The 27524-nt window shown below is 52.8% G+C and overlaps 2 protein-coding genes across 2 annotated transcripts in view; one reads left to right on the top strand and one right to left on the bottom strand.

The window, feature by feature from the left end:
- Positions 1 to 20360, top strand: part of NPLOC4 (NPL4 homolog, ubiquitin recognition factor) — a 39060-nt gene extending 18700 nt beyond the window's left edge. The window contains exons 11-16 of the mRNA XM_024212376.3: positions 1257 to 1417; positions 10670 to 10741; positions 13509 to 13604; positions 14955 to 15071; positions 16816 to 16918; positions 17610 to 20360. Of these exons, the coding sequence (XP_024068144.1) occupies positions 1257 to 1417; positions 10670 to 10741; positions 13509 to 13604; positions 14955 to 15071; positions 16816 to 16918; positions 17610 to 17767 (707 nt within the window). The 3' untranslated portion in view covers positions 17768 to 20360. The remainder of the gene's footprint in view (positions 1 to 1256; positions 1418 to 10669; positions 10742 to 13508; positions 13605 to 14954; positions 15072 to 16815; positions 16919 to 17609) is intronic.
- A 6181-nt stretch (positions 20361 to 26541) lies between these two features.
- The window catches only part of FSCN2 (fascin actin-bundling protein 2, retinal), a 40064-nt gene continuing 39081 nt past the window's right edge, over positions 26542 to 27524 (bottom strand). The window contains exon 3 of the mRNA XM_029912165.1: positions 26542 to 26634. Within this exon, the coding sequence (XP_029768025.1) occupies positions 26542 to 26634 (93 nt within the window). The remainder of the gene's footprint in view (positions 26635 to 27524) is intronic.

Genomic DNA, 27524 nt, shown 5'->3' with positions numbered 1-27524 from the left:
CCAGGTTCTGGGGTCTATTTTAAACAATGAAAAAAGCATGAATTCCAATGTAAAGCATTAAAGTGCAATATGATATTGCCTCCTCCGAGCCCCAAGCTTTATAGATGTTTCTGGGGCCTTTTTCAGTAAAAGGTCCATGTGACCAGACAGCTGCCTCACACATTCCGGGCTGCTAAACACATTCATCTTTTCTTACAAGATAAATGTGTATATCCCTTTTCAAACAAGGTGTTTTACTAAGGAAATGGTGGTTCCCTTTGTTCAGGCCTTCCCCGTGTCTTGGCCCGCGTTTCATTTCTGGGAGTGTTTGCCCCAGAGCAGAGGGAGTCTGAGGCTAGGAAATGAATGTTTCCTTTCCTGATCATCTGGTCCAGATAATTTCATTCTGTTCTGTTAAATCAGCCCATCACGTTTCTGTACAAGCACTTGGTTTGTTCCTTGTATGCAGTATAAATGTAAATGTGCGGTTTGCACCATCAACGTTGCCTTTTTAAGATCCCCTGCATGGATTAATTTCACTTCCCTTCGCAGCATCCGGCGTCACAGATTAGCATCACACTCTTACCATTTATATGTGCCTGATTTTCTCTCTGATATCTCATCATGTTCTAATAGCGGACGGCCTGCTGATGCTTAAACTAGCCAAATTAAAGCACTGATTTTTTGATCCATGACAAAGCCACCTGAAGCTAGTGTCTTGGCTTCCGGTTTTGTGTGTCAAAATTCCCCTGACCCATCCATTCCTGGCTGAGAAAATATTATGCTTTTGCATAATAATAATGCTTATCCTGTTTGCCAAGTGATCAACCTAAGTTGTAGCCTGGAATTTGTTGTGTAGACCTTATGTCTAGTGCACAGAAATAAAACAGGACAGCAGGAACTATAGTCCTGGTTTTAATTTTGGAGAGTGTTTCTGCTGAAGAGGGAGGCTTGAGGGATCTGACGCTAGGTTGAAACCTTGGCCTAATTAAATAAATGGCAAAACTCCCATTGGCCCCAGGAATTGATACCATTAGTTTGGCTGGGAAAATGCTCTTGAAGCAGGGTGCAGTATAAAGTAAATATAGGACATTTATGGGAATCCTTGTTTAAGAGTACTTCCTAATATAGCAAACCATGCACACAACTTGCGTCAATATCTAAAACCAATGTCATGTTTAACCTGGCTGTTTAAACCATAATGCTGTCCAGTGGTGACTTACAAGGATAAGTCCATTCCTCCACTGGAGTGGTTTCAAAATAACTTTCTATTCTAGGTGGTCCCGACAACCAGGTCCACTTTGAGGGTTACCAGGTCTCTAATCAGTGCATGGCACTGGTACGGGATGAGTGCCTGCTGCCGTGCCGGGATGCACCGGAGCTCGGTTACGCGAAGGAGTCCAGCAGTGAGCAATATGTGCCTGACGTATTCTATAAGGTAAGGGTTAAGACTAAAGAGAACAGCTGAAGTGTGTGTGAAAGAGACGGTGTGGGCTAGTTCTGCTGAGGGTCTGGAAGTCGATGTATCCAACTCAGTGAAAGGACGCTTTGAGGTTTTGAACTATTTTCGGTAGTAACCATTCACCGCATGTCCACAGGAAGTAATTGTGTAAGCTTCATTTCCTCCTCCTAAAAGTGCTATTATGGTTTCCAGTGCAGAAGTAGCCATTGGCTATCTAGCCTATAAATGAGGTCTGCAGTGATCCACATAGGGCCTGTAGCAGGCACTCTGAATTAACCACATCTTCTGTGTTTATTGGCAGAGGCTGCCACGCTTCTCTGTTGACTTTTAATCCCCCCGCTGAGTGTATTTGCTTCCTCCTCTCCCCAATTACATTTACACACAGTATGCACTGAAGCAAAGTGATGCACCAAGTTAAAGCCGCAATAAAAGCAGGTTCCTAACAAGCTGGTGAGAATTTATTGTCTGGAATACTTTTATAAGACACCTACGGAACAGCATCAGGCACTCTACAATAACACACTGAGCAGGAAAATGGAAAATAAGGCTCTGTCTGCCCAAATAGAGCGCCAGCCAGAGGAGAGAGACACCACACATACCCCAACCAAAGGGGACCAGTAGCCTGTGAGTACAAAAGCAGGGAAGGAAGGGGTTAGTAGATTTAAAAAACAAAAAAAAAAGGCAGGGACAGAAATACATAAGAGTGGCCACACTGGGTCAGACCAATGGTCCATCTAACCCAGTATCCTGTCTCTGCTAGTGGCCAGTCCCAGAGCTTCCAGGGGAGTGTACAGAATATAGCCACCTCTGTCTTCCCTTCTCAGCTTCTGGCAGTCAAAGGTTTAGGGTCACCCCAAGCATGGGGTTGCATCCCTGACCACGTTGGCTAATAGCCACTGATGGACCAACCCTCCATGAACTTATCTAGTTCTTTTTTGAATGCGGTTATACTTTTGGCTTTCACAACATCCCCTGGGAATGAATCCACAGCCTGGTCTTTTCTCTCTCTGGTGCTGCAGTTAGTGTCTGCTATTAGATCCTTTCTCTTGGGTCGCATGATAAGCCTCAGAAGCCCCTCCTGACACACAGTGGAGGCAACCCACTTTCAGAGCGGGAATCTACAAGAGGATTAGGCCATCAGAACCGTATGTGCAGTGTGGCATGCAAAAGCCCTGTCAGTAACTGGACTACTGCATGTATGGATTCTGTAGCTTTTGTTAGAGATGAGTATTCCCTTTAGATATTTGTTCCTAGAGTTTTTCAAACCTCTTGCGTCTCCAGAATTGGGTTGGAAAGGTAAGAATAGGATCTCGGTGAGAATAATGGTGCTGCTTCTCAGAAATCCCGTTTGCTGTGTTTTGGTGCTTCACGAACAGGGATGGAGAAAATTAAGTTAATGGAGATGCTTGCCAACGAATTGGCCATCCATCATCCAAACCAGCTCTCTCATCTTTGTTTACATCTGACGTTTGCGATCTGGTCTGCTTGTGACACTTCCTATTTGAGAAGTGTCGGCTAGGCCAGGCTACCTTGCTTGGCGCTGTTAAAATGAGGGCAGCGTACACCACCGATAGCAAATCTTGCAGGAATACTTTTGTGTGCCCCAAAGTGGTGCTGAGTGAAGATCAGGAAATTGCTGATCAGTGAGCTACTCTGCACATTTTTTTCCTGTCAATACCACACTATTGGCTCGCCCTGATGCCACCTGAAGTTGTGAAACACCTTCTAGCCACATCTCTTCATCACTCTAGCAGTCTTTTCCCACTTGTGGTGCTTGTAAAGTGTGTTCTCCCCAACGAAGCTGATTCTAAGTCCCCACCACAACAACATACAGGCAATTCCCAAAGGGTACCCAAATGGCCAACTGAAGGTCTCACTGGGACCTTGTCAGGAGGCCATGGGCTATGCCTAATTTGAGTAAATAAAGCTGGTGCAATTGCGCTTGTCTTGAATGTGAAGGTGCAGCTCATGCTGACTGCAGATCCCTGCATGCAGTGTTCCATCTCAGAAAGCAGAGACTCAACTCGGGTCCAGGAAGAGCATTGCATTGGCCACAGCCATGTCTCCGGGTCCAGAGGCATTGTAGTGCTGCACTTTAGTGAGACATTCAGAGTCACGAGAAACCAGTGTATGTTCCAGCAAGTTCTAAATTCCACTTTTTAACCCGAATTGATGGAGGTAAACAAAATGCTCACGGATTACTTCCGCGTTCTGTGGAAATTTCCATGAACCAGTGATTCATTGGGTCAGTCTCCAGATTATTTCAAATGTTTTATAACTCGTACCCATAATTGTCTTTCTCATTCTGTGCTTCAGGAAGGCTTGAGGGGCGCTCTGGTGGGTGTCGTCCTTTGAATTCAAACATGTTTGGCTGCAGTACCTTTACTTTTTCTGGAACAGTTTTAAACTGATGGGAAGCTTAGTCACTTCTGGTTTTAAAGACCATTTGGGTCTCATTAAATGCAGAAAGGCCTGAGGTCAGAGACACTACCTCATCGTCACTGGGTGTGTGACAGCAAGCTTGGCAAAGCATTGCTTAAGCATTTTGTTGGGAGCAAGCGTCCTGAGTAGGTTTGGCCTTGCAGTGAGAAGACAAAGAGGGTTAGTAATGTAACACCCTGGCCACTCCTGTCAGCACCATAGCAAGAGCATTGTCCAGCTTGATAATTACTCTGCCTACCTTTACCCTTCAGCCTTTTGCTTCCTGCCCTAAGCTGTCATGCAGGGTTGCTGTGTGCTCTTAAGTAGCTGCCACATTTCACCTCAGTTGGCTGTTTCACTGGGGAGCAAGAATCATCCATAATGTGTGGATCAGCTTGAAAAGCACTTTAGGATGAAAGGGGCTGTATTAATGTAAGTTTATTGTGATGGTTGGATGAGAACCAAGAAGCTAATGTTTGTGTAGTGTAGAATATATTTATAGAACAATTTAGCATCCGAATGTGGGAGGAGGAACTGTTAAATTCCTGTCTCCACTAGTTGCATAAAGGAGTAGATGCATTTTAAATTCCTGCCAGCAGGAAAAGGTGATGTATGTAAAACTGGAGAAATAGAAAGCTGCAAGTGTACTACAATCTGCTCATCACATAAGGAAAAGATCGTGTATCTTTACTCTTAGTATGTCGTCGTCTTTGCTTTTGAAATGACTTAAGAAATGTCTCTGAATTAGTAATGCTGCAGAAATAGAAGCCTATGTCAGGGATCAAAGCCATACAGCTGGGAGAAATTAGTGAGAGTGTTACAGGTTCGAGGACTCTGGCAAGCAGGCAAAGAGGTGCTTCAAGGCAAAATAACAGCTCTCTTCACTCATCAAGGCTTTCTTGTATGGCGCACATCAAGATGCATTTGTGGAACGGGGTCAGAGGCTAGTATGCCCCTCAGTGTGTTACAGCTGTTGCTGAAAATAAGGTTCCCAAGTGAACCAGTGTGACTCATCTCAATGGTTTATCAGCTGTAGACATGTCTTAAATATCATGAAAACAGGAAAACTGATGGCACCAGATTTACTCTGTTTCATAAACCAAAGCATTTTTCCTTAGCTGCTTGCCTAATGATTCCTGTATGTCTTTACCTTTCTCTTTGTATTGGCCTCTTGCCCTGCTACTCTCAGAAACCATCCCATTAGCACTGGCAGCATGGCGCTTTCTCTGAGTGGATATTCAGTCCATGGGGTGTGAAAGCTGTAAATGTGTTCTGGAGTGAAAATCGGGGGCTTTCGGGACCAGGAATATAAATTACTCTAAATAATTTTCTTATCGTGATCAACTCAAAAGGAAAAACCATCCCACTGCTAAACCCAGCGGTTCAAGGTGCGGGATTAGTGAGGACTATCAGGTGTTGCAGTGCAACATTCTGTGTTATTACGATATTGCCGAAAGACTGGTTAGCGCTTCTCAACAACAGTAACTCCACGCAAATCTGCTAAAGGCCCCCTCTCTTCTCAATATGCAGACACACAATGGCTATAATTATGGTGGTAACCGTTCTCTCCTCTAGCACGAGACCACAGTATTGTTAACCTCCTCCTTAGTTCATTTTCCAGCAGTATGGGCAGGCTAAAGATTCCACTTTGTATCAGGACTGCAGAAGGCTTGGGTTTATCCTAATAGGTTAGAAGTCCCGGCCCTCTGTCTCCTCACTGTTTTTGTGTGTTTCTGGGAAGTAAATCAATGCATCTGTCCATCTTGTTTAAGCTAGGAATGTAACTTAAACACTGGGGGCCTGAGAATGGGATTGAAGTGAGTGGGATCTGGGGTGCTCAGCACCTTTGGAAGTTTGATGGTGTATGTATCCTTACGGTCGTCTGTGTGCTTTGTGCTTATGTCCATTGCTGCGCATTGTGTGTGAATGCCGCAAACTCTTCAAGCTGTCTTGAGCTAGTCTGCAGAATTCATGGCTTTCCATTGTCAAGCTGTGTCGTTTTGTTGTACACCCCAGCGAACCCCAGGCCGCAGCGCTGTCTTGAAGTCGGTGGTAGCACTGCAGGACTCTAGCTCTAGATTTATTTCATGGATGTCTCAACAGTCCATCAGGTGGAGCGAAAAAAATGCAAGAGCTGAGTTTTATAGACCCTTTGAAGGAGTCGTGGATTGGTACTTTTGTGGGACTTGGTTCTCCTGTTAACGTTAGGCAAATACGTGGGATCTCAGCACAAACAAGATGTCATCCTCAGAGTGCGTTACATTTTATTGCTGTTTTAATTTCCAAGAAACTTGCTCTGGGATGGGAAAAGATTAAAGCCCTTTTTAATTACACTTGTGTTACAAGAGGGACATTTCCCCTCATGCCGGAGATCAATGGGTTTGGTCTTTGCATTTGGACGACTGCTCAGCCTCATGCAGCGTCAGCCAGGAGAAGCATCAGCTGTTCAACTTTCGTTTCAGTTCCAGCTCTGGAAAACACCACTCCATCCAGCGCTTGGAGTGACTTGACAGCATTCTGCTGCTTTTTATTAAGGCCAAACGGGATAACCAGCCCCAGTTTCTCCTAGCCCAATCCCAGTCTCGGCCTGGACTGCGTTACAGGTGCTCAGTATATAAATTCCCTCTCCTCCTGTCTGATGATTGTTACATACAACACAACTTCACCTCTGGCCTTCATTAGAGGAATTCCTGCAGGTTATGATGACGGGAATTCTCTGAGCAACCGAAAGATGGAGGAAAGTTCTCGTAAGTGGAGAAAAGAGTGCTCGGCAATCCGTTTTCCTTCTTTCTTTAAAACCTGCAGAAGGGTGCGGTGGTGGCTGCTCTTTCCGGCCATTGCTCGGGAGCGGCCAGAGAATGGACCGGGGGGTGTTTCCATCTTAATCTTAACAAGCCTCATACCACAAAGGTTCTCCTCTTGTGCATGCCTTTGTTTTGTGGGAGGAGCTTCCCTGAGTATAGAGTCCTCTGACCCCAGCCGAGGATAGTTGTGGGAGAGGATGGAAGGACATTGGGTTTATTCTTCTTGCAAAAGCTTGCCACACGTAGAGAGTTCCCAGCAGCGAGAGACTGGATAGATGTTCAGAGGTCACCCTGTCTCAGCTGGTGGGAGAGAGCCACCTGGTCTGTACCAGGAAATGCTTCTGCCTCTAAGTGAGTAACAAGCACCTGGCAGTCCTTAGCATAGTTCAGAAAATTGGCTAGTTCTGTGCCCATAGCAGTTTGGCTAAGATTAAATAATCAAAAGCAGGCCCCATGGATTTTTACAGCGTCTTGAGTGAGTGAGTTCTCATTAGAATGCCATTGTGATGGGGAGTGAAAAGTCTGTTCCTAGGTCTGTGCTAAGAGGAAGCGTGTGCATGTAATATGCTACTAATACCCGCTTGCATTGGCCTTCTCCAAGCTGTCCGTGTTGGAGCTGGGAGCGGCTCCCTTCAGTCTCAGAAGTATCCCTGTGGGAGACCGCAGCGTGGCTCTGGACAGGGAGTCAGGACTCTCCGGGGTTCTGCTCCCAGTGCTGTCGCTGACCTGCTGTGTGAGCGTAGGCAGGTCTTTCACCTCTGCCTCAGATTTCCCATCTGACACGAGGAGGACGCTTACCTTCGTAGTGTAACTCGGAGACCTACAGGCGGAAAGCGCTAGGGAGGAGCTAAGTCACAGTGTACTCAAAAACCCAAATAAACTTGGTCTAACTCCAAAGCAACATAAGCAGCGTGAACTCAGGGAAGGTCTGATCATGAGGGAGACTATCATCGGTGTAAATGATTGTCCATATGAAAAGGTTCTTCCCTTGGAGAATAAGGAGTCCTGGTCCATTTGTTGTTGTACGTAGACCCCAGGAGCCTCAGTCATGGACCAGGATCCCATGGCGCTAGGCGCTGTACAAACACAGAACACAGAGACAGTCCCTGTTGCAAGGACAATCTAAGTGTAAGACGAGACAATAGATGGATACAGACAGAGAGGGGAATACAAGTGGGATGATATTGGGCAGTGGTAGGTGGTCTCAGATCACTAGCAGTCCAATTTGCTGTCAAGTTTTTTTGTAGGCATCATGGCAAAGGAGAGTTTGGAGTATTGCCCTCACCCTTAGTGGGTGGCTGATGGTACGTACGTTGGTCCATCACGATTGAGAATCTGAACCCTTCCCGAGCTGTCCTCTCCACGTTGCGAGCCTGCAGCCAGCTTGCCAGCAGAAGCATGAGAAAGTTGAGAGTAACTTCCTTGGTTAATGATATTTCTCCGCGCCGATGGATTAATCATTTTCCTATTGGGAGACAGAAGCTGCAGTACCATTAGGTCAAACTGTTTCAAAATGTTGGGATTGCAGGAGCTGATCTCCACTCCTGTCTCTAGGATGATTCATTGCCCAATTCCTCTGGGGCCTATTGCTTGATTCTTGTCCAGACAGTGAGTAGAATTTGAGCCGTCATTAACTCCTTGCTGCCCTCCCTTTGGAGCTGTGGCTGCTAAGCAGAGCACATGGCATTGCATGGCACCGGGAACCCCAGAGTCCTGAGGTACAGTCATAGTATACCACATATGTGGATAAAGGCTGCTAGGGCTCTGGTGACTGCCAAATTTGGAGTGATCTCGTAGCAATCCTCCCAGCTTGACATTTGTTAAGCTATAAAATATAACTGCCTAATAAAACTGTACATGTGGGGAGGAGGAAGGTGCCTACTTCGTTCCACGGGGAGGGAGGCACAGACACTTCCTTTAGCTGGGGGATGTGAGGTGTCAATTTGGTAGTAACAATTTTAGAAAATATCTTTCAGGCCTTCGTAGCATGACATTAAAAAGAAGGCTTTTAACATGGAAATCCCCAGAGGGGAAGATTAAAGCGAACAGGTGCTGGAAAAATGTTTCTGCATATTAGAACTTAATTAGATTTGAAAATGAATTCCAGATGGGCTAATTATGTGTGAGTTGTTGCAGGTTCTTTCTTGCAGGGGCAGGAGAGTGTTTGGGGAACTGATGTAGCTTGATTGGATTTGATTCCTAATTCTTGCAGTATTGCTGAGCTCTAGACACAGGCTGGCTTTCGGGCCCTGTGATCCCTCTGAAAAGGCTCCACGGCTCCTGCTGCTGCTGTCAGAGCCAGGGAGATCTAAGGCCACAAGCAACCAGGCTTGTTGCTAAAATAACCACTGGGCCAACAACCTGTCACGTTCAAGGAGAAATGATTCTTATCAGAATTACTTATAAAGGAAACTTCAAAGACGGGATGGTTGATTCTACAAAGGGGGAACTGTTTCCAGGGACACATGGTGTTAGGGGTGCCATTGGCTTCTCCAAGCCAAGTAGCGTGCCAAAGCATGCTTGAGCATCTGACGGACTGAGCATGTGGGGACCGTCCGGAGCGATTGCAGGGGGCACTGGCCACAGTGCTGCATGTTTCTGATCTATAAATACTAGAGCGGTGGTTCTCAACCTGCAGGCCGCTTGCTGCCCAATCAGCACACAGCTGCGGCCCATGTGACACCCTCAGGGCCATACAGGTAGTATATTTATATTGTGTGGTTGCAGCCCACATAACACATAGACAGCTGCATATGTGGCCCACAGTGGTAAATAGGTTGAGAATCACTGTACTAGAGTAACTGAGAAATGTTACAAGTAGGGGCGTAGCAGCATATTCAAAGGCAGAAAATGTAGTTATTAAAGGGACAGTGTTATCCATGAGTGTCTCTCTGAAGTGTTTTGCTTGCTGGCTCTGTTTTAGGGGTGCTTCACAAACCCCAAAACACACCCCCTCTGTCTGCAGTGGGACTGAGGGACAAATTTCAGGGCCTTTTTACAGCGTTCCCCAGGAAGTAAATTGAGCATGCCGGAGCAAGAGCCATGTATGAGTCTACGTGTGTGCCAGGGGCGAGAGCCATGTATGAGTCTGCGTGTGTGCGAGGGGCGAGAGCCATGTATGAGTCTGTGTAACTGTCATGGGCTCTGCCTCCCAGCCACTCTGAGATTGCTCAGCAACTGAACTTTTCCGTAAGGTCTGTGCCTGGACTCATGGATGTGTGATTTGTGTGTGGCTTAATGAATGATTTATATCACGGGAAGGGATGATTTAGGTAGAAGATACAGTCCCCTCTTACCGAATCTGTAATGAAAAGAGTCAGTTCTTATTCATTTATTTCTGAAGCTGTTTGAACTCAGCGTGTTTGACATAAATCAAGTCTAATTGTCATTTCATGATTAATGAACATATGCTGGCCGTTTTTCTTCATAATTAAACTTTATGTTCAATTCGTCTGACAAAGCAAAACAAGTTTTGGCTTTGGCAGATTGTATGGTTTTTCCAGGTCTGTGTATTTAAGGAAAAGTGGCAGGTTTTCCAATGGCCATGAATAGACCTGCTGGGCACAAGCGCACGTAATTTGAGTGGAGACTCCAGTGTGTTGACCTGACAGTTCAGCCTGTGCAGAAAGTCAGTTTTGTGTCCAGCTGTGGTGTAAAGGGGACATTTCATTAGGAACACGGCACCTTTTGGCTTGTCTGCTTCAAACGTCAACTGGGACCTGGGGTGGAATCATCTGAGAAGCAGGGAAGCTGTTCGAAGGGCAGCTATCGTGTCCAGCGTTGCCTCATCTGCAGGGACAGCTCCACATCTGCCCTTCAAACAGTAACTTAGCACCCAACAAAACGACAGAGGAAAATGAATAGCTGTCTGTCTCTTTCATAAATCTGAAAACCAATCCCAAGAGTTTAGAAGCCCCCAATCTCTCCGGGTGTTCCAGCTCAGGGATCCATATGGTCTACCCCAGTCCCATCCAGTTCATTAACTGTGCTCTTCTTATTTCAGGACATAGACAAGTTTGGCAACGAGATCACGCAGCTGGCTCGCCCGCTCCCTGTCGAGTATCTAATCATAGACGTAAGTATTCGCTGCAGGGTTTGCTCATTTGCAGCTGGCTGTAGAATCGAGGCAGAGTTCCTTTCACACCACCGAACCTTCTGAAAAGCCCACAAGGTCTGAAGGTTTTAACTCGAGTTTGCTTTCTTTAAACCTGGGAGTGCAACAGGCAGCACGCTTTTGCGTGAGTGCAGCACTCTGGGGTGGGTGGTGATGTGATGCCAGAGAAATGCATTTACTTCTCCAAAAGGCGCTGCTTGGAGTGTCTTATTGCTGTTATGAAACAGAATTTATCCATCAAAGGAAGGAAGCAGTAAGCCCCATGGACATGCTGGGCATTAAATCACTGGGAGCTAATTAGAACGCTCCAGTTGTCTCTTTCGTAGCAGTGATTAAGAACACTGCTCGTTCCAGTGATAAGCAAGCTGGGTTTGTACTGTGAAAAGGCCTACAGCTCCTTCACTGCCAATTCCTAATGCTTTTCCTAGTTGCAGTTCTGTGTTCAGGTCCCATCTGCCCACCACTGAATGTGTCCCCCCAGGGAGCAGCGTTGTTTCTTGGGCTATGCATCCTTGAGTGTTGGGAGCCAAAGGGCAACTGGTCTAAGAGCCCTGCCTTGTTTAGTAAGTGTTGCCAACGCACTTGGGAGCAGCGTTAAAACTCTGCCACTGTCTTTCAACCTTAATGGGGGCCTTTCCTGGATGGGAGACTGGGAGGCAGATAATTCAGATGACAGAAAATATTGCGGGAGTGGAGGTTGTGCCACTAATGATTAAATCCATTCAAAGGGACTGGTCCACTCCAGCTGCTGCTAGCGTGAATACAAATGTCCCACGCACTGCCCCAGGAAACCCCAGATGTGGGGAAGCAGGTGGACTGGAAACCAACACTCACTCTTCCTCTTGGTTGGTTTTTTTCTGTGGGGTGTGTTACTTATCAAAGCTGTGTTTGGGCTGAAGCCTTTGACACGTGATTCATGCAGTGAAATATTGTGTTTGGAACAATGGGACCCATTGTGTGGCACCCGTCGACGTTCCATTCCAATTGACAGCACTGGAACGTATTTATTACCCCAGCAATAAAGGCATCTGGTTTGGGACTACCTGGGGTGTAATTAAGATGAAAACAGATTGACAGAACATGCACTTACGAGGAGTCTGGAATGATGGAAATCTGAATTTCTGAAGCATCTTTTAAAAAAAACCTAACCAAGTATTTTTCTGGTTAATATTGCAATGGATGTTATTTCTGCATCTTTGATGTCAGCTACAAACTGCACACATCCCTGATTGAAAAGCTTGGGGTTTTTTTATAAGACTTTAATAGCCATAGAATCAGAGGATGAAGGCACCTTGCTGGCCCGCACGTTCTTCTGGCCCACCTGCCACCCTCCTTCCAAGTGATGTAAGCGGCAAAGAGGAGGAATATTAGTGAGTCCCAGGACAGTGCGTGTAAAGCTCAATGTAACAAAAGGCACAAGGCCAGAAGAGGTCGGCAAAGGGTTTGTTTGAGCCCTACGTGGCTCAGTAAGAACTTAGGGAGCCCGCTTGCTGGCATGGGATGCATGTGATTTCTGAGCCATGTTCTCCCCTGCATCTGGCAAAGTCCCCGCCAATCCAGTGACGGTATTGGGGGGGCCTGGGCGAGCTGACCAAAGAGCCTATCGATGGCAGGGGATTCCAGGATTAGGCGGAGACTGTGGGAAACTCGGCATCAGAGAGGGCTCTCGTCCTTTGCTGGAAGGGCTGAGTCCTGTGGCAGAAAGGTGCACGAGGTTAGAGACGGGCGGGAGGTCCTCCTTGGATGCTCAAGCAGTTGAGGAGTCACTTAACATGTGGATAAAAGCTGGTATCAGCTTCAGTGCTTTTGCTGCTTTTTCTAGTGTGCCTTTGTATTGACTGTGCACTGCACGAAGCACCTCGTGTTGCTAAAAGGGTTCAGACTGGACTGATACAACTGGCAAAAGCCAAGTTCTCGATAAGACACCAACTTTCTGGGTCCTTAATCTTCCTTGGCAAGAAATGAAGGAGCCGTATTTTTATTCAGTTCACTTGCCGTAAGTTCCCCTTCCCCAGCACCCTGGGTGTGACAAAGCACCCCTCTATCCAGGGTGTTCAAAGCCTGCACCCCGTCCAGGTGATAACCGCTCCGAGCCAGGAGGAGGCGCTCCTGTAACCTCACTAGCTTAGACTATTGGTTAGGGCCTGGTCGCATGGCCTAAGTGTTTCATGCTGTTTGTTTCCTTGGGCTGTGCTCAAGGGCAGGCCCTGTAGTGCAGAGAAAACAGTTGTATGTAAAGAAGTGATCTGGGTGAACTCTTTATTCGTTTCTCAGACTGCCCCAAGTCCCAGTTGCAGATTTCAGCAGTGCCTCCCCGTTCCTCTCTAATCCAACCTCCTCCGTGTAATTCTTCCAGTGCATAAAAAGAGCCAGTTCCAAATTGCCAGCCTCAGGCACACAGTTGTCAGATCAGTGGCGGGGTGGGGAGGAGGTCTGTGCTTCCACAGGCTGTGAGCCTGTACGTTTTCAGGAGAGAGTTGGAGGCCATGCTGGGGCTGCCCTGAAAAAGGGAAGTGTTGATCAAATATCCTTTGAAATGTGAAAAAGGCTTTAGAAGTTCCACATAATAATCACTTTGTGACCTTCATGGCTGACCGCTGTGCGGTGAGTGGCGTTTCTCAGCTACTGGAGGAGGTGGGCCGAGGTCTCCGGCACCTGTGAACCAGGCCTGGCCTGTCTACTCAGCATCCCAGCACTCTGCTCTAATAGCTCTTCCTTGAATTTTTAGATTACCACAACTTTCCCCAAGGATCCAGTTTACACTTTTTCTATTTCTCAAAATCCGTTCCCTATTGAGAACCGTGACGTGCTGGGAGAAACTCAGGTAAGGAATGCTTTAAAGTGTGTGTCTCCTACCTGTACAGTCCTACACATGTATGTAATCTTCTACGTTTCCCTTACGCTAAGCCCTCTGAAAGGGAACGGCAGTAGAGAGACTGCAGCAGCTGTTCCATTGAGCCGTCTCCTCATCGTTTGAGCCACGCTTGGCTATACGCTCAGCAAAACGTCCCTCTCTGAATGCTTTGCACCTCCCTATAAATCACCCCCGTTGGATGTGCCAGTCCCCACCCGTCCCAGTGATCTGAATGAGGCCGTTTGGCTTGCCAAGAATTGCCTCTTGCAAGTAACTTCTAAAAAAGAAGCTGCCAATTCCATGGTGTGTGTTTGATCAAGAATCAGTGAAGAGTGCATCCTGTCTGTGACAAAACTGCGCTGCTTCACCACACTGCTAGGGGTGGGTCGAACAACATGCCGGGCCTACAGTGGCTCCTGGGTTTAGTGCTGACACCGAGAATGCTGGCTGCTTTGGGGAATGGTTTTCAAAAGCTGAACTGCTCATTACAGAAAGGGGCAGCTATCAAATTGCCCAAGCCACATGTGAGCTGGCCAAATCAGCAGGCATTTTTGGTTTCTTAGTAATAGTAAGGGTCTGTCTCTCAAAAGGGATCGGCATGGAAAGTAGCAAAGATTTCTTCTGAAATAGTTGGACGTAAAATTAATCGGGAGTCAATAGTTCCTGCACAAACACAAACTCCTGCAGAAGCTGTGAGAGAGGCAACTAGAACGTGTCACGTAGCAGCTCCGGGGTTTTGCTGTATAGTGAAGTAGTCAGCTCTGCAAAGCGCTGTGTGGGCAGCGTGACTGTACAGTTAAAGGATTCCTGACCCTGGCCTTCTCCACCTTGCTGTGAGGCATGGGTCTCTTCTGCACCTGGCGAGCCTACTCCATTTCAGCGCAATTGGCTGATGCAGGATTCAGCGGGCATGACCCTGTTAGCCAGCTCACTCATTCCTGACTGGGGCACCAAGATGCCACTGGGGCATTATCTTCCCGTGGCCCCAGTTCCCTCACTGCCCCAAACTGGCGTGGCTCTGAGATGCGCTGTCTGAGTGCTCCAGTGTCTGGGCTCAGCTCTCTCTGCCCTGGGGTCTTTCAGATGTCTAAATCATTCCAGATTCCCTTTCTCTGGAAATGTGAAAAGCTGCGATTCAGTCTGCAAGGCTCTCTGATTTCAGGATGTCAGTCTGCATCGCAACTGTGTCTATTGATAGAGGAAGGAATTCTACCAGTATCATCTTTGTCAGTGTATCTGAATGGAAAAATCAAGTTATCACACTGGGGTAAGGAAATATGACTTCTGTATTGTTTTTCTTCCCCTTTCCAATGTCTGCAGGACTTCCACAGCTTGGCCACATACCTATCTCAAAACACTTCCTCTGTTTTCCTAGACGTCATCTCTGATTTCCATCTGCTCCTTTTTCTGGTCACCAATGAGGTCATGCCTCTGCAGGTATGTAATAGAAGCAAATGATTTTGGCTAATGACAAAGGGCTTGCAGTGAGCATCGCATTACAGACCGGCACCAAGCTTCTCCTCCTCAGGAATCAAGGCAGGAGCATCAGTTGCATGTGCGGTGGAAAGCGCCGTGCGTCTGATACGCCCAGTCTGAGTCCTCAGACCCAGCTTGTTTGCTGGTTTATCTGTAGTTCCTGCTGAGAAAATACAGCTTGGCAACTGTCTTTCCTTCTCAGTGACCCTTTTGGTTGATGGGAAGAGGCGAGATTTATCGGCGTTCTGGAAGTCCTGCTCAGCCGCTGCGTGGCTGGAAGCAGTGAGTTGGTGGTGGCTGTGTGAGCAGGGTCACAGGCTGGATACAGCCACCTGGCTCTGGCTCAGGGAGCTGGAAAGGTTTAAAAGTATCGGAGTCAGAAATTCCTGTTATAATGATAACAAGATCCGAGTCACCAAATCTCTTCCAGGACAACTACTTCCTGTCTTTGCAGCGCTGGCTGTGTTGGCTTGGCACTAGGAGTTGGCTGCGTATCAGGCCCTGCGTTAACATCTGCACCACTCATATTTTCCCATTTTTAAATAACATACCAACAAGAAAAGCCATGTGTCTTCCAGAGGCTTCGAGAATGGCGCAAACTGAGCATGTGTAGCACAGCTGGGCTGCCAGTGGGCAGCTGGAGATCAGGACCAATCAGGGGGATTTTGCGTGTGTTGGGTTTGGAATTTTATCCAGTCTTTTTTTTTCTTTTTTTTCTTTGTGATAAAAGTGTGAGCGAGCCTTCGCTCTCTTGCAGGTTCACTGCAGAAGTGGGCAAAAGCTGCCATTCGGGGGGGACAGTGGTCTGGCTGTTTTAACTCCCTGAAGGTGATCTAGTGCTCCTGAAATGAGGGGCTAGTAGTGATGGCTAGAGCCAGACCTAATGTAGGTAGGCACTGTACAAGTTTCCCCTGCGTAAACCTACCCATACACCTCAAAACTATTGTCCGAGCCCTCCTGCTATTCCAGCCCTTGACCTCCTGAGTAAAGTCTCCATATCTTGATTAGGTGTATGGTGGCTGCATCCAATCCTGCTAAATTTTACAACATTAATACAGTTACCAGATACTTTTGGCCCACTTTTCTGTGCAGAGTGGTGCAACAAGTGACTTGGCTCCAGCATATATTCATTTATAGATTATAAAGCCAGAAGGGAGCACTGTGATCATCTGATCTGATCTAGACACGCCCTGAATTAATTGCTCTAGCTTCTGTTTGGCCAAGTTTCAGGGAACATGTCAGCCCTGGGGAGAAACTAGAAGCAGGATTTATAAAGCCAATCAAATGCTGTTGACTAGCCCCTTCCAGGCAGGGAGTGTCCGCTTGCTTGTGTCCCCAGAGTGGCACTTCTATAAAAGGGCGAAAGGGGGGAGGGATAGCTCAGTGGTTTGAGCATTGGCCTGCTAAACCCAGAGTTGTGAGTTCAGTCCTTGAGGGGGCCATTTAGGGATCTGGGGGAAAAAAAGAAAAAAAAAAAAACCTGTCCGGGACAGTACTTGGTCCTGCTAGTGAAGGCAGGGGGCTGGACTCGATGACCTTCAGGGTCCCTTCCAGTTCTAGGAGATGGGATATCACACTAAAGGGTTTTTTTAGAATTCCTAGCTGCCACTGGGGAATAAAGCTATGGAGCTTGGAGTGCGGGGGGGCAGGGAGCCCAGCCCTGGTCCGTGTGCGCTGGTTGAGACTTACGCGCTCTCTTGTACAGGATAGCATCAGCTTGCTGCTGGAGGCGGTGAGGACCAGGAACGAGGAGCTGGCGCAGACCTGGAAGAAATCGGAGCAATGGGCCACCATTGAACAGCTCTGTAGTAAGTCCCCAGAATTACCTGCTGTTCTGTGACCAACAAGTGGGGAGTACCGAAGTGGTTTGCCTGGGCTGGCTGCTGAGTGGCACAGCCGTGCTCCTGCACAGGGAATGAGCTGGCTCCCAAGGTCTGCAGCGGCTCAGAGCACTGGGGGCCCAAGCAGTACCCACCTCCTGGGCCAAAGACAGGAGCGCCACCGGAGGGCTGTGGCATGAAGCAGAGACCCTCAATCCTCGCACTCTGTGGCAGGGACGTGGCCCTGGAGTCGCTGGTCTTAGTACGATTAGACTGAGCTGATTTACCTGAGCGAATTCTAGATCTGGGAGACTGAACCGGAAATCTCTGCGTGCCATTGTCTGCCTCAGTCTCCTGCCTGTGACGGGTGTTGTGACATCACAGCAGCAAGCAGTCTGCCGGGCAATGCCCCACCCCGTTCGGCACAGACCCCAGACAGCGGGCTGGGCAAAGGCACAGGTGTGGGGAATGCAGGTTTAGTAGCATGAGCCTCTCTGGCCTCTAAGCCGAGGCAGGGGGGAGACTGCTAGTTTTAGACCCGGAGGTCCCAGGGTCAGGCCCTGCCACTCCCCTCTCCCGGAGTGTTGCGTTACATGTAGAAACTCCCATGTGAACCTCCTCCTGCCCCCAGTCCTCCCCTCTTCCCAGCCTTGACCTCTGCTCTGTTTCCCCCTTACAGGCACGGTTGGGGTCCCGCTCTCAGGGTTACATGAATATGGTGCCATGGGCAGTTCAACACATGCTGCGTCCTCGGCCATGTGGGCTTGCCAACACTGCACCTTCATGAACCAGCCCGGCACAGACCACTGCGAGATGTGCAGCCTCCCCAGGACCTAGCCCCCGCTGCTTGGCGCTCGGGGCAGACTGACAAATACAGAGGCAAACCCTTTAAAAAGCAGGCTGGTTTCTCATGCCCCCCTCCCCCGTAATGATGCGCCACAAGGGGCAGACCGAGAGGGGGGTGGGTTGCCAGGTCTGTGTGTCCGATTGCAGAGCGCTCTGCACTGTCCTTTCTGGGGCCTACCGATAGGGAGGGGAGGCAGGCCGGCTGCTGGTGGGATTTCAGCTGTTAGACCAGCATGAGGAGACCCTTGGCTTCAGTGTCCACACACTCAGCTGCCCCCGCCATGACTCGGGCTATCTCCCTACGCTGTCATCCTGGGACTGGCTCTCCTGCCATCTCCAGGGGCTCTCTAGGCTTTGTGCTGATCTCATTCGACAGCAGCTGCTTCTCCCTCTGAGCTGAGCGAGCTCCGGGGCGCAAGGCAAAGCGGGGTGGCTGGGCGGGCCGTCTCCACAGGTGCATGGCAGCAAGGGGCTGACCTCCCTCGATTAGCTTGCAGGATGTGCAGCTCCCCTGTCCCAGCAACCTTAGCACAGGAGATGGCCTGGGAGGAAGTGATGCTGTAGGCATGGCGTGGTCCCACAGGCCGCTCTTAGCAGGGGAGCGCTGTCCCCCCTCCCCAGTGCTCCTTCTCCCATGCCTGGTTGGTTTGTCAGCAGTCGGCTCTTCTCCAGGGTTTTCTGTAGCCCTCGGTGCCTGACTCGGCTGAGCCTCCACCATAATTACAGCTTTGACTAAATGGTCTACAGCCGGAGAACATACAATGAGCACCAGCGCTGGGCCAGAAGCAAAGCTGCCAAGCCCCAGAGCTCATCCGCAGTGCTTCTGTCGTGCACTTGGTATCCGTCCCTCTGCGTCCCCAAGAGCCCTGTCTCTCCTGGGTGACCCCTCACTGCAGCCCAGTAGCACGGTGCGCAGATGATTTGGAGCTGCCTGTCCACAAAGTGGATTTGGCAGTCGCTCCTTGGCTCTCCCCTGCCTAGGGTCATGGCACCCAGGGCAGGGCTGGGTCTGCTCCGGCTGGCTAGATCTCCCAAGGGCCGACGAACAAGCAGAGGGAGCTCGCTGCCCCAGACCAGAGATGGGGCTGGCACCTGGGCTTAGCGCTTTTGTTAAAGCGGTTGGTGGACAGGCGCCCCAGCTCTGGAGCAGGCCTCCTTTCACCCCGCCTTTCTCCCTTAAGGACACAGCCCACCGCAGGGCGCATGCGCCTTCCATTGCATTTAGTGCCGTCTCCTCCATCTCCAGCCACTGGAGGAGCTACTTCCCTTGGCCGTCTCCCCTCTGCAGAGTGAGGCTGTGGCACTTCGGAAGCGAATGTAACTTGTAAGTCTGCTTTGCGTTAACAAGTGCAGGGCCTGGCTCCAGCACCCGTTCTGCATTAGACCCCCCCAGGCCTGGGCTGGCTGCTTGGTAGTTAGCCCCAGTCCTGCAGCCAGAGCCCAGGTGCCCAAGCAAAGGGAAGAGCCCCACACCTTACTTTTCAGCAGCTGATCCGCTCCCCTGGAGCGAACTGAGCCCCATAGCAAACATGCAGCATGTTCCATCCTTCCAACTTGCCTGGGTCTCCTCGCAGCAAATCCAGTCTTGTTAGCTGCTCGCTAGTGCCTGAAGTTCAGAGCTGACCTTGGGGGCCACAGCTGGGATGTTTGTGGGGGCCAGGCCACAAGGGGCAGATCTCCCACTAAATCACCACTCTCTGCTGTCCCTTTAAATTTAGAACAGCAACTGCTGCTGCTGCTTTTAACCATACTGGAGCAGAATTGCAGGTCTTGTTCTTCCTCTGCTTGCGCATTAGTGACCTTAATAACAGCCCAGCTGGCCAGCCCCCGAGCCCATGTTAGCATGGGGAAGTGCCATTCGAAAGCCTGCCTGGCCCCTCTCCCGGAGTCTAGCTGAACTTTGGCCTGTTTGCCATTCCCGGAGCAGCACCCGGCCCCTGGGGTTCACTGCCTCTCTCCAGTTGTACTCATTCAAACGCCCCAACACTTCCTGAGCTCCATTGTAAGGAACCCCTTTCCAGCTGTTCAGAGAGGCTCTCTCTCGTTCTCCAAAGAGAACCAGGGGAGGAGTGGGTCCCTTTGTCAGGATAATGCTGCAAGCTTGTTTCCTCCCAGACTGATAGGGGAACTAGGACTGGCTGATCATAATGGGTCAAACAGTCCCTTGGTACCCCATCAGGCGGGGCTTTTCCCCTGGTCCCCTCTACAGGAGGCCAGTAGCAGGGTGGGCAAGCTGGTGGGGGGGAAGGGGGGGACACAGTTTGACTTCTCACAGCTCATCCCTGCACTCCCACCCCCTTCGCTGCAACCCATGAACAGCTGGCAGGAGTGACGTGGTTTCTGCCCTTTGCAGTTGAAGGATCCCTCGCGCCGTCCTGCTGCTGTTTGAAGAGTAGTCGATTGCAGGCGCCTCTGTCCGGCACTGGGTTTGTGGGGGGGGTCTCCTGAGCTCCCTGGGGGGAGCTGCTCTTGCTTTTCTGTGCTCTTCGGCTTGCAGAGGTGTGCGTCTTGGGTGTGGACTGGAATTCTCTTCGTTAAAGCGCTGCAAGTAAAATCTAATAAAAGCACCTGAAATGTGAACAAGGCTGCCGGCCTCTGCTGTGTTTATTGACCCAGAATCCTGCTTGGTTCTCTGACCCGAGCTGAGCAGCTGCCTCCGCCTCCAACCTGTTTGCCTGTATCCGCCGCTGCTCAGGGCGGAGTTGGCAGCAGTGAGGCCGTGGGCCTGTGTAGGCTGGGGGGGACATGAGGGGTTTGAGAGCCAGGCCTGTGTTGTCAGCACGTAAAGCCGCGTCACCATGGGGCCTGCGCTGGCTCCCAAGGAGCATCCTTCGCCTGTGCCCCAAGGGAGCTTCATCCAGCAGGTAAAGGAACAATCCAACCCTCCCCACTGCACAGCCGCCTCCTGTCTGCAGTGCCTGGGAGCAGGGTGACGGGGCTGAGGCTTGGGGAGACAGCTCACTTGCTGCTAGGGGCTACAAGGAGTCCTGCGTTTGGGTGGAGCAATTCTGCAGCCACTTCTGCTCACGTGCCAGTCTCAGACACCCTGAAGCCTGGCCCCTGCTGTATGTGGCGTAACCACAAATGGAAACAACCCTCGTCGGTGATCTGAGCTGGATGGCCACAGGACAGGAGGGGAAAGGGGGGGCAGAATGGAGCCGCTGGATGGTGCAGTGGGGCGAGAGCAGCCGGACCAGGTTAGTTATCCACCCCCTACCAGGGCGCTAGCAGCAATCTGCTTAGCCAGGGCCCAGGACTGCTGCCAGCTTGGAGGCAGGTGCCTGGCAGTGCTGGAGATCCTGAGCCGGCAGGTGAGACTTGATACAGCCTAGGGGTGGGAGCCTAGGGCAGGAACAGCAGCGAAGGCAGGAGGCGGCTGTCCTGCAGGGAGCAAGGACCGGGAGCCAGTCCCAGACGGCCTTCGTTTGGGTCAGCTGACATTTTAAAAAGGGAAGTGGTGGCCGGGGTTGGGCCGGCTGGCGGTGGTAAAGGGCTGGCCCTGGGCCGAAGCTGGGGTGACAAAACGGGCTCCTCGGCTAGTTCAGTCTGTCCCGGGCCACCTGCCAGCGCTGGGGAGCGGAGCTGGGTCTGCGGCCCGTGCTGAGTAGACGGGGCAGTGTCTGACTCTGCCACCCTAGCAGGAGGGGTTATTAGCCCTGGCTGCCTGAAAGGAGCCAGGCCTGGGCCTCAAGATGGGTGACTTGTACCTCTCCTCTGGCAGCCCTCGGCAGGCCTCTGCCCAGCGGGACGTGGCCCGATGCTGAAAGGAGGGTCCCTCCCCGAAACAGTGGCGGGAGCTCTACGGGAACACTGGCCTTGCTGCGTGGCGGGGGCTCCCCAACCGCGCTGCTACGCCACTCGCCTGCTCTGGTCAATCCGGCCCCAACTGCCAGCGTAACGGGGGTTTCTTCACCAGCTGGGCCCTGGCTGTGAGCAGAAATTTAGAGCGTACCCAGGAGCCATGACGTGAGAGCCTGGAACCACCCCTCCGTCACGAGCGCTGGGCTCTCTGCTGTACCCTGAGGGGTGGTGGCAGAGCTGACCCACCCAGGCACCATTCCTCCCGGCTGCCTCCCCGCTGCCCCTGCCACCTTCAGCGAGCGACTGGTGCCCACGATGCAGGTGCGCTGGCTGCACCGTGGCAAGGGAGGTTACAATCCAGCTGGCCCGAGGGAGGCTGCTCCACAAACCAGCTGCTCCAGCTTGACTGAATTAGCTTCACAACGCAGTAGTTAGGAAGCATTTTGAAAGTGGCTTTTTCTCTGATCTTTATGTGTAAACCACCAGCATCCCCCATGCAGGCGGGAGCCGGGCTCGCCAAGCCTCTGCCTGCAGAGAGCAGAGCTAAGCCGCAGCTTGAACGCTGGAGGGAGCCGGCTGCATCAGCCTCAAGCTGGGAGCCAAGGGCGGAACTTGTGCCTGTGAAGTTTTGGCTCCTGGGGTGGATTGGGGGGGCGAGATACATAGGCATCATTTAGGGCGCTCTGCTGATCTGCCCACAACCACCGCTCTCCCCTGCAGCTGAGCTGAGGGGGGCTGCAGCGGCGCGGCAGGAGCACACAAGGTTCATGCAGAACAAAGGCACAAAGGTCTGAACCCGGCCTTTGCGAAGCCACGTCCATGCTCGGGACTCCCCCGGTTGCCCACAGCAGTGCAGGCTGGGAGCGCGAGTGCAGGCCGGGCGCCAGCGCTGGGCACAGCAGCTCCGAATAGGGCTAGGTGAGATGGTGCCTCTTGATGCAGCTTTCGGGGTGATGCAGCAGTGGTGGGAACCCTTGATGGGAAAAGCCACCTGCAGACACGTGAGGTGTGGAGCAGCCTCCTTTCGCACCGTGGGGTGGCCGCTGTCGGCCAGCATCGGCTCGGGGAGAGGGCCGCTCTGCTGCCGTGAGCACACGCCACATCTCCGAGAGACACCTGGTCATTTCATGGCCCCCGTTGTGTGCAGAGCTCTGCCCAGGACGGAGGTGACGACGTGGCTGCAGTGGGTGTGGCGGGGTCAGTTCTGGGTGCTACATGTAACGCTAGCTATCCGCATGCAAGGCACAGCATGAACTGACAAGGCAGCGAGACGCTTCACAGCATCACAAGCCATCGAGGAGAACCACTCCCCTTGCCATCAAAACGCAGCTGCCTCTGGGGTGAGATGTGGCGTTGTTAGAACGTCAGTGGAGTGGCCGAGGGCAGGAACCAAAGGACCATCTCTTCTCCAGAGCATGAGGCTGCGGAAGGCAGCGTGGACTCGGCCAGGCCAGCGGGGCAAAGGCTGTAGAGGAGGCCCAGAGTTCTTACAAAACAGCCCTTTAGAGCACAAGTGACCAGACGCCCCCCCTCGCAGCCCTTCTGAGGCGGGACCACCCTTGGCATGGCTCTTGGCTCTGGACGTGCCCACCCACTTCCTGCAGCCCCGGCTTTCTCCCTCTGAGTCTCCCCTCTGGCCTGGCCCAGCCTGGGAACCTGCCAGCAGGCCCCAGCCCAAGGGTCCAGCCATTCGCGCCTCCTCGGCATCACCGGGGTTCACAACGGCCTCAGCTCCTCCAGGGCTCCCCACAGGCTCTGCCCTGGCCGTGCTGTACCTGGCGCAGGGGCAAAGGGTCGCTGCTGCTGCGAACTGGAGCCCTGGGAGGGAGCGTGACCGCGTGCCGAGGCCAGAGTTGGTGTTGGGGCGGGGGCAGGATGAGAGCCCCCTCCCCACCCCCCGAACGAAGTCAAACTGCAGCAAAGGCTGCTGTAACCGCAGCGCTGCACCTCCTGCTGGTGCCATCTGCTGTGCGGGCTCCCTGGCCAGCTCCCACCGCCTGGGGAGGGGCCCGCGGCCATGCTCCGCACTCTGCCTATGCCTTCCTTTTCCCCAGGGAGCAGGAAAGTGCAGCCCGCGGCAGGCCAAGCGGGTCTGTTTGCAATCAGCCGCACAGCTGCCAGGCCCACATCTGGCTTGGCCGCCTTCCAGGGCAGCGTGTTAAAAGGGGACGGAGGGAGGCAGATCGGAGCCAGAGAGAGAAGGGGGAGCCGAGACTAGAAAGGGCAGCCGCTGCCTCTCTCCGCACCGGCCCAGGATCTCAGCGCAGCAGGTAGGAGAGGGAAAAACTCCCCTTGGCTTCGCTCGTCCTGGCCTGGCTCACACGCGGCACCAGCCCTTCCCCACGCGCTGCGTGCCAGAGCCCCCCTGGCTCGGGGCAGAGCACTCGGCGGCTGTGTGACGTCTCAGCTGCTGGCTAGGGCGAGGGGTTCCACACGAGCGGCTCATGGGCTGGCACCGGGTGGAGGTGCTCCAAGGGGGACCAGGCCCTGGCCAAGCATTGCCCGGTGTTAGCAGGGCTGGGGGCTCTCCGGGAGCAGTGCCCTGCCACTCATCCTCTGCCAGCTCACTCGAGCCGGGGGCCTGAGCAGGGAGAAAGATCCTGTCTCCAAGCAAAGGTGATGAGAGCTGGGAAGGGAACCGACAGACTGAGGGACCCTGGGGCCCTTCACTGCCAGCTTCTGGCTAATGCTCTGTCCCCAGCTCCCCCCAGGCAGCTCAGAAATTGCTGTGTGAAGCAATTCCACTTTGAGCACCGGGGTAGTCCCCTGCCCGCCCCGCCCAATGCCACGGTGCCCAGGGCCTGGTTCCTGCAGGGCTCCCACCAGGAGATTTACGGGTGGGACGCTCATAAAATCAGGAATCCAGAGGGGACAGGCCAAAGGCTGCCCAAGGCCAGAGATGTTTGTGGCCCAATATCTGAGTGTCTGCCTCCCCCGGAGGGACGTATTCCTGGAGCTTTCATCACAGGGCAATCTTTAATTCAAGATTAATCTTCGGTGCCTGCAGGACAGTCCTGAAGGGTTGGCATCCTGCATGCTGGGAGTGTGGCCAGTGGTGGGGGGAGGCAGCCGAAGTGGGGACATGCTTGGGGCATGGCCCATGGGGGTGGCGGGGGGCGCCCTCTGGCCAGGGCCTGTGGGGGTGGTTTTGGGGGGGGCCCACTCGGGGCAGGGCCGGTGGGGCTGTCTGTACTGATCTCTCCCTAATCCCTTTCTGCACCCAGAGGACCATGAAGTGGTTTCTCCCCGTCCTGCTCTGCGTGGCTCTCAGCTATGCTGCAAAGCAAAGGCAGCAGCCGGCGGAATGGGACTACAGATCCGAAGGTAAAGCCGCTCCCAAAATTTCAGCACGGCTTGAATCGTCTGGCCCAGGGTGGCTGCAGACACAGGGCTGGGGGCCCAGCCACGGAGCAGCAGCTCCCAGCTGACCCCAAGTCACCTCTGTCCCTGTGGGCTCTGCCAGGGAGAGGTGGCCGCTAGCTCAGACCAGGACTCCTGGGTTCCAGGACAGCTCCGCCAGTGCCGTGCTGTGTGACTTTGAACCTACTCATTCCCCCTTTGTGCCTCAGTTTCCCTGCTAGATGACAGGGCTGATAACCCTGTGCTCCCTCCCAGGGCTGGGAAAGGGAATCAGCGGTGCTGTGCTTTGGGAGCCTCGGCTGGACAGCGCTAGGGACAAGCAATGGGCGTGGGAATCATGGTGTCTCTGAGGGACGTGGCCGAAGTTGAGAGCTGGAGCCGTCGTGGTCCTGGGGCCGGGGAGGGGTTCTGTGGGCTCGGCAAGGCTTCCCCAGCTCTAGTCGCTGGCTCCAGGTCCCCCAGCAGCCGGGGCTGCCGTGGGCCCAGGTGCTCCCCAGGGTTTGTCTCCTTCCCAGCTGAGAAGGTGAGCCTGAGGGGATGTGCCAACCTCACCGTGGTCCTGGACAACTGGAAATTTGCCATCGTGACGGAGATCAAGAACCTGCTCCTGTACGACCACCAAACCGTGCTCCCCGACTACGGCAGGTGAGCCGGGGCGCCGGGAAACTCCAACGCCAGCCTGTGCCGGTGCCGGCCGCATGCTGACCAAAGCTGCCGGGCATGGAGCTCTCCGGTCCTGAGTCCCACTCTAGACGTGGGCCCAAGTGAGAGGCGTTTGTGGTGTCTAGTTGCTTATGGACGCGTGTCCAGGCTCCACAGGGCACTGCTGGGGAGACGCTGGTCTGGATGGGGTGGGATGGGAAGCTCACATGGTGCCTGCCCTGGCTATGCCTGAACGAGCCAGTGCTGGGAGGGGGGGGGCTGCACATCTCTGTGAAGCCTGGGGGAAAGCTCACCCCCTCCCTCACTGTCCCGCCATAGGATCAAATCCCTTTCCGAAGCCCTCGATGACCTCTACAAAGAATTCAACGCGCTGAAGGGCCGGCTCGGGGAGCTGACCACCCGCTTTGAGGGGGTGGAGGCCTTTGTGGATGAGATGAACACGAGCCGAGGCCAGACTCCGGCCAAGCCTCCGATCAGGGCCGCTCAGCCGGAGGCTGACAAACCGGTGGTCCCCGCCAAACGCCGCCGGGTCCTGGTCAGGAACAACCGGAAGCCCGTGGAGCAACCAGGGGATGGGTCTCAGTAGGGCCAGCCCCAGCCGCATGCCCTGGGGGCCAGAAATGCCGCGGACTTTCCCATGCGTTTAGAAGCTGCATGTGTCTTTCTTTCTTCCCTAAAGAGACGTTTCCCCGGGAGCCAGGCACCCGGGCATTCCCCTGCCCTCTGGATCAGCACCAGCTCCTAGGTGGGGCATGATGTGGCACTTCATGCTCACCGCCCCGCAGCTGCAGTGTTGCCAGCAGCGTGGACTCAGGCAGGATCCACTGGATCATGTTCTGGGGGGAGCTCCTGGACCCCGCGACTGGGTGTTGTGCCCACGACCGGGACCAGGCAGCAGTGCCATGAGCTGCAGGGGGCATGGATTTCTTTGAATCCAGACTCTAGCTGGTCTTAATCCACCGCTGGCTGTACTGAAGCACACGCTGGGGCTTGTGGGAGGGGAGCTGGAGGGACGGGGGATGCTGGGGTGCCACCTTCCGGCAGGAGAAAGGCGCCCATTGGCTCTGGACGGCACAGCAGATCAGGCACTTGCCTGTCGCATGTGGAGTGAGTGTAGGGGGTCTTGGGCTCATTCCACCCCCTACCCCCAATTTGCTCACTGCACAAAATAAATTGTGAGGCCTGCTTGGCCTAGGCTGCTGTGGGACCAGAGCCAGGGGCTGAGAGGGAGCATTGGCCTGGGTGCGTGGGGGAAGCTGGTGGGCACCTGCAAAGCCCAGGCCAGCCTAGCTCGCCCTTCGCTTGCACAACCAGGAGAATTCTTTACTAGCCGGACCTGCTCTCCATGTCCCACAGCGGCATTCCCCTGGGCTTGAGAACCCAACGGGGGGTAGCCAATCTGAAATCAGCCAGGCCTAGCCACAGGTGCATGCGGGGAAGGGCCTTATATACAGGCAGCCCTAAGAAACCCATCAACGGGGTGCGGGACTGGCCAGCAGTGGGCACGCTTAGTGAGGGCAGGGGCTGCAGGTGCAAGCGAGCTGTGCCCGGGCCGTTCCCAAAGCCTGGGCCATGGTGGGTTTGGGCGGGAGGGGGGCTGGGCTTAACCTGCTGGGCTCTAGGGGAAATGAGTCGTTCCTGGATTTTTTCCCTCAATGGGAGGGAGAACCCGCCCCTCGCACCACATTGCTGGCTGCCCCTCCAGCCACTCACTAGTGAGACGCCCTAGTTTCTGGAACGTTCAAGTTTTGAGGCAAAACAAACAAAAAAAATATCTTGGAAATTAAAGGACCGGCCTGTTCCGCTTGCTTCATTCCCGCCCCTCCGCGGGAGCCAGAGCCCATGAGCGGGAAGACGGGGGGGACAGCAGGGACAGTGGAACGCCAAGCTGCCACGTAGCCAACTCGCCCTGATCCGCCGCAGC

The sequence above is a fragment of the Terrapene carolina genome, unplaced genomic scaffold (genome assembly GCF_002925995.2).
Source record: "Terrapene carolina triunguis isolate 2854851 unplaced genomic scaffold, T_m_triunguis-2.0 Scaffold192, whole genome shotgun sequence".
Taxonomy (NCBI): domain Eukaryota; kingdom Metazoa; phylum Chordata; order Testudines; family Emydidae; genus Terrapene; species Terrapene triunguis.
Note: the sequence above shows the minus strand (reverse complement) of the source record. Positions and strands in the feature narration are given on the sequence as shown.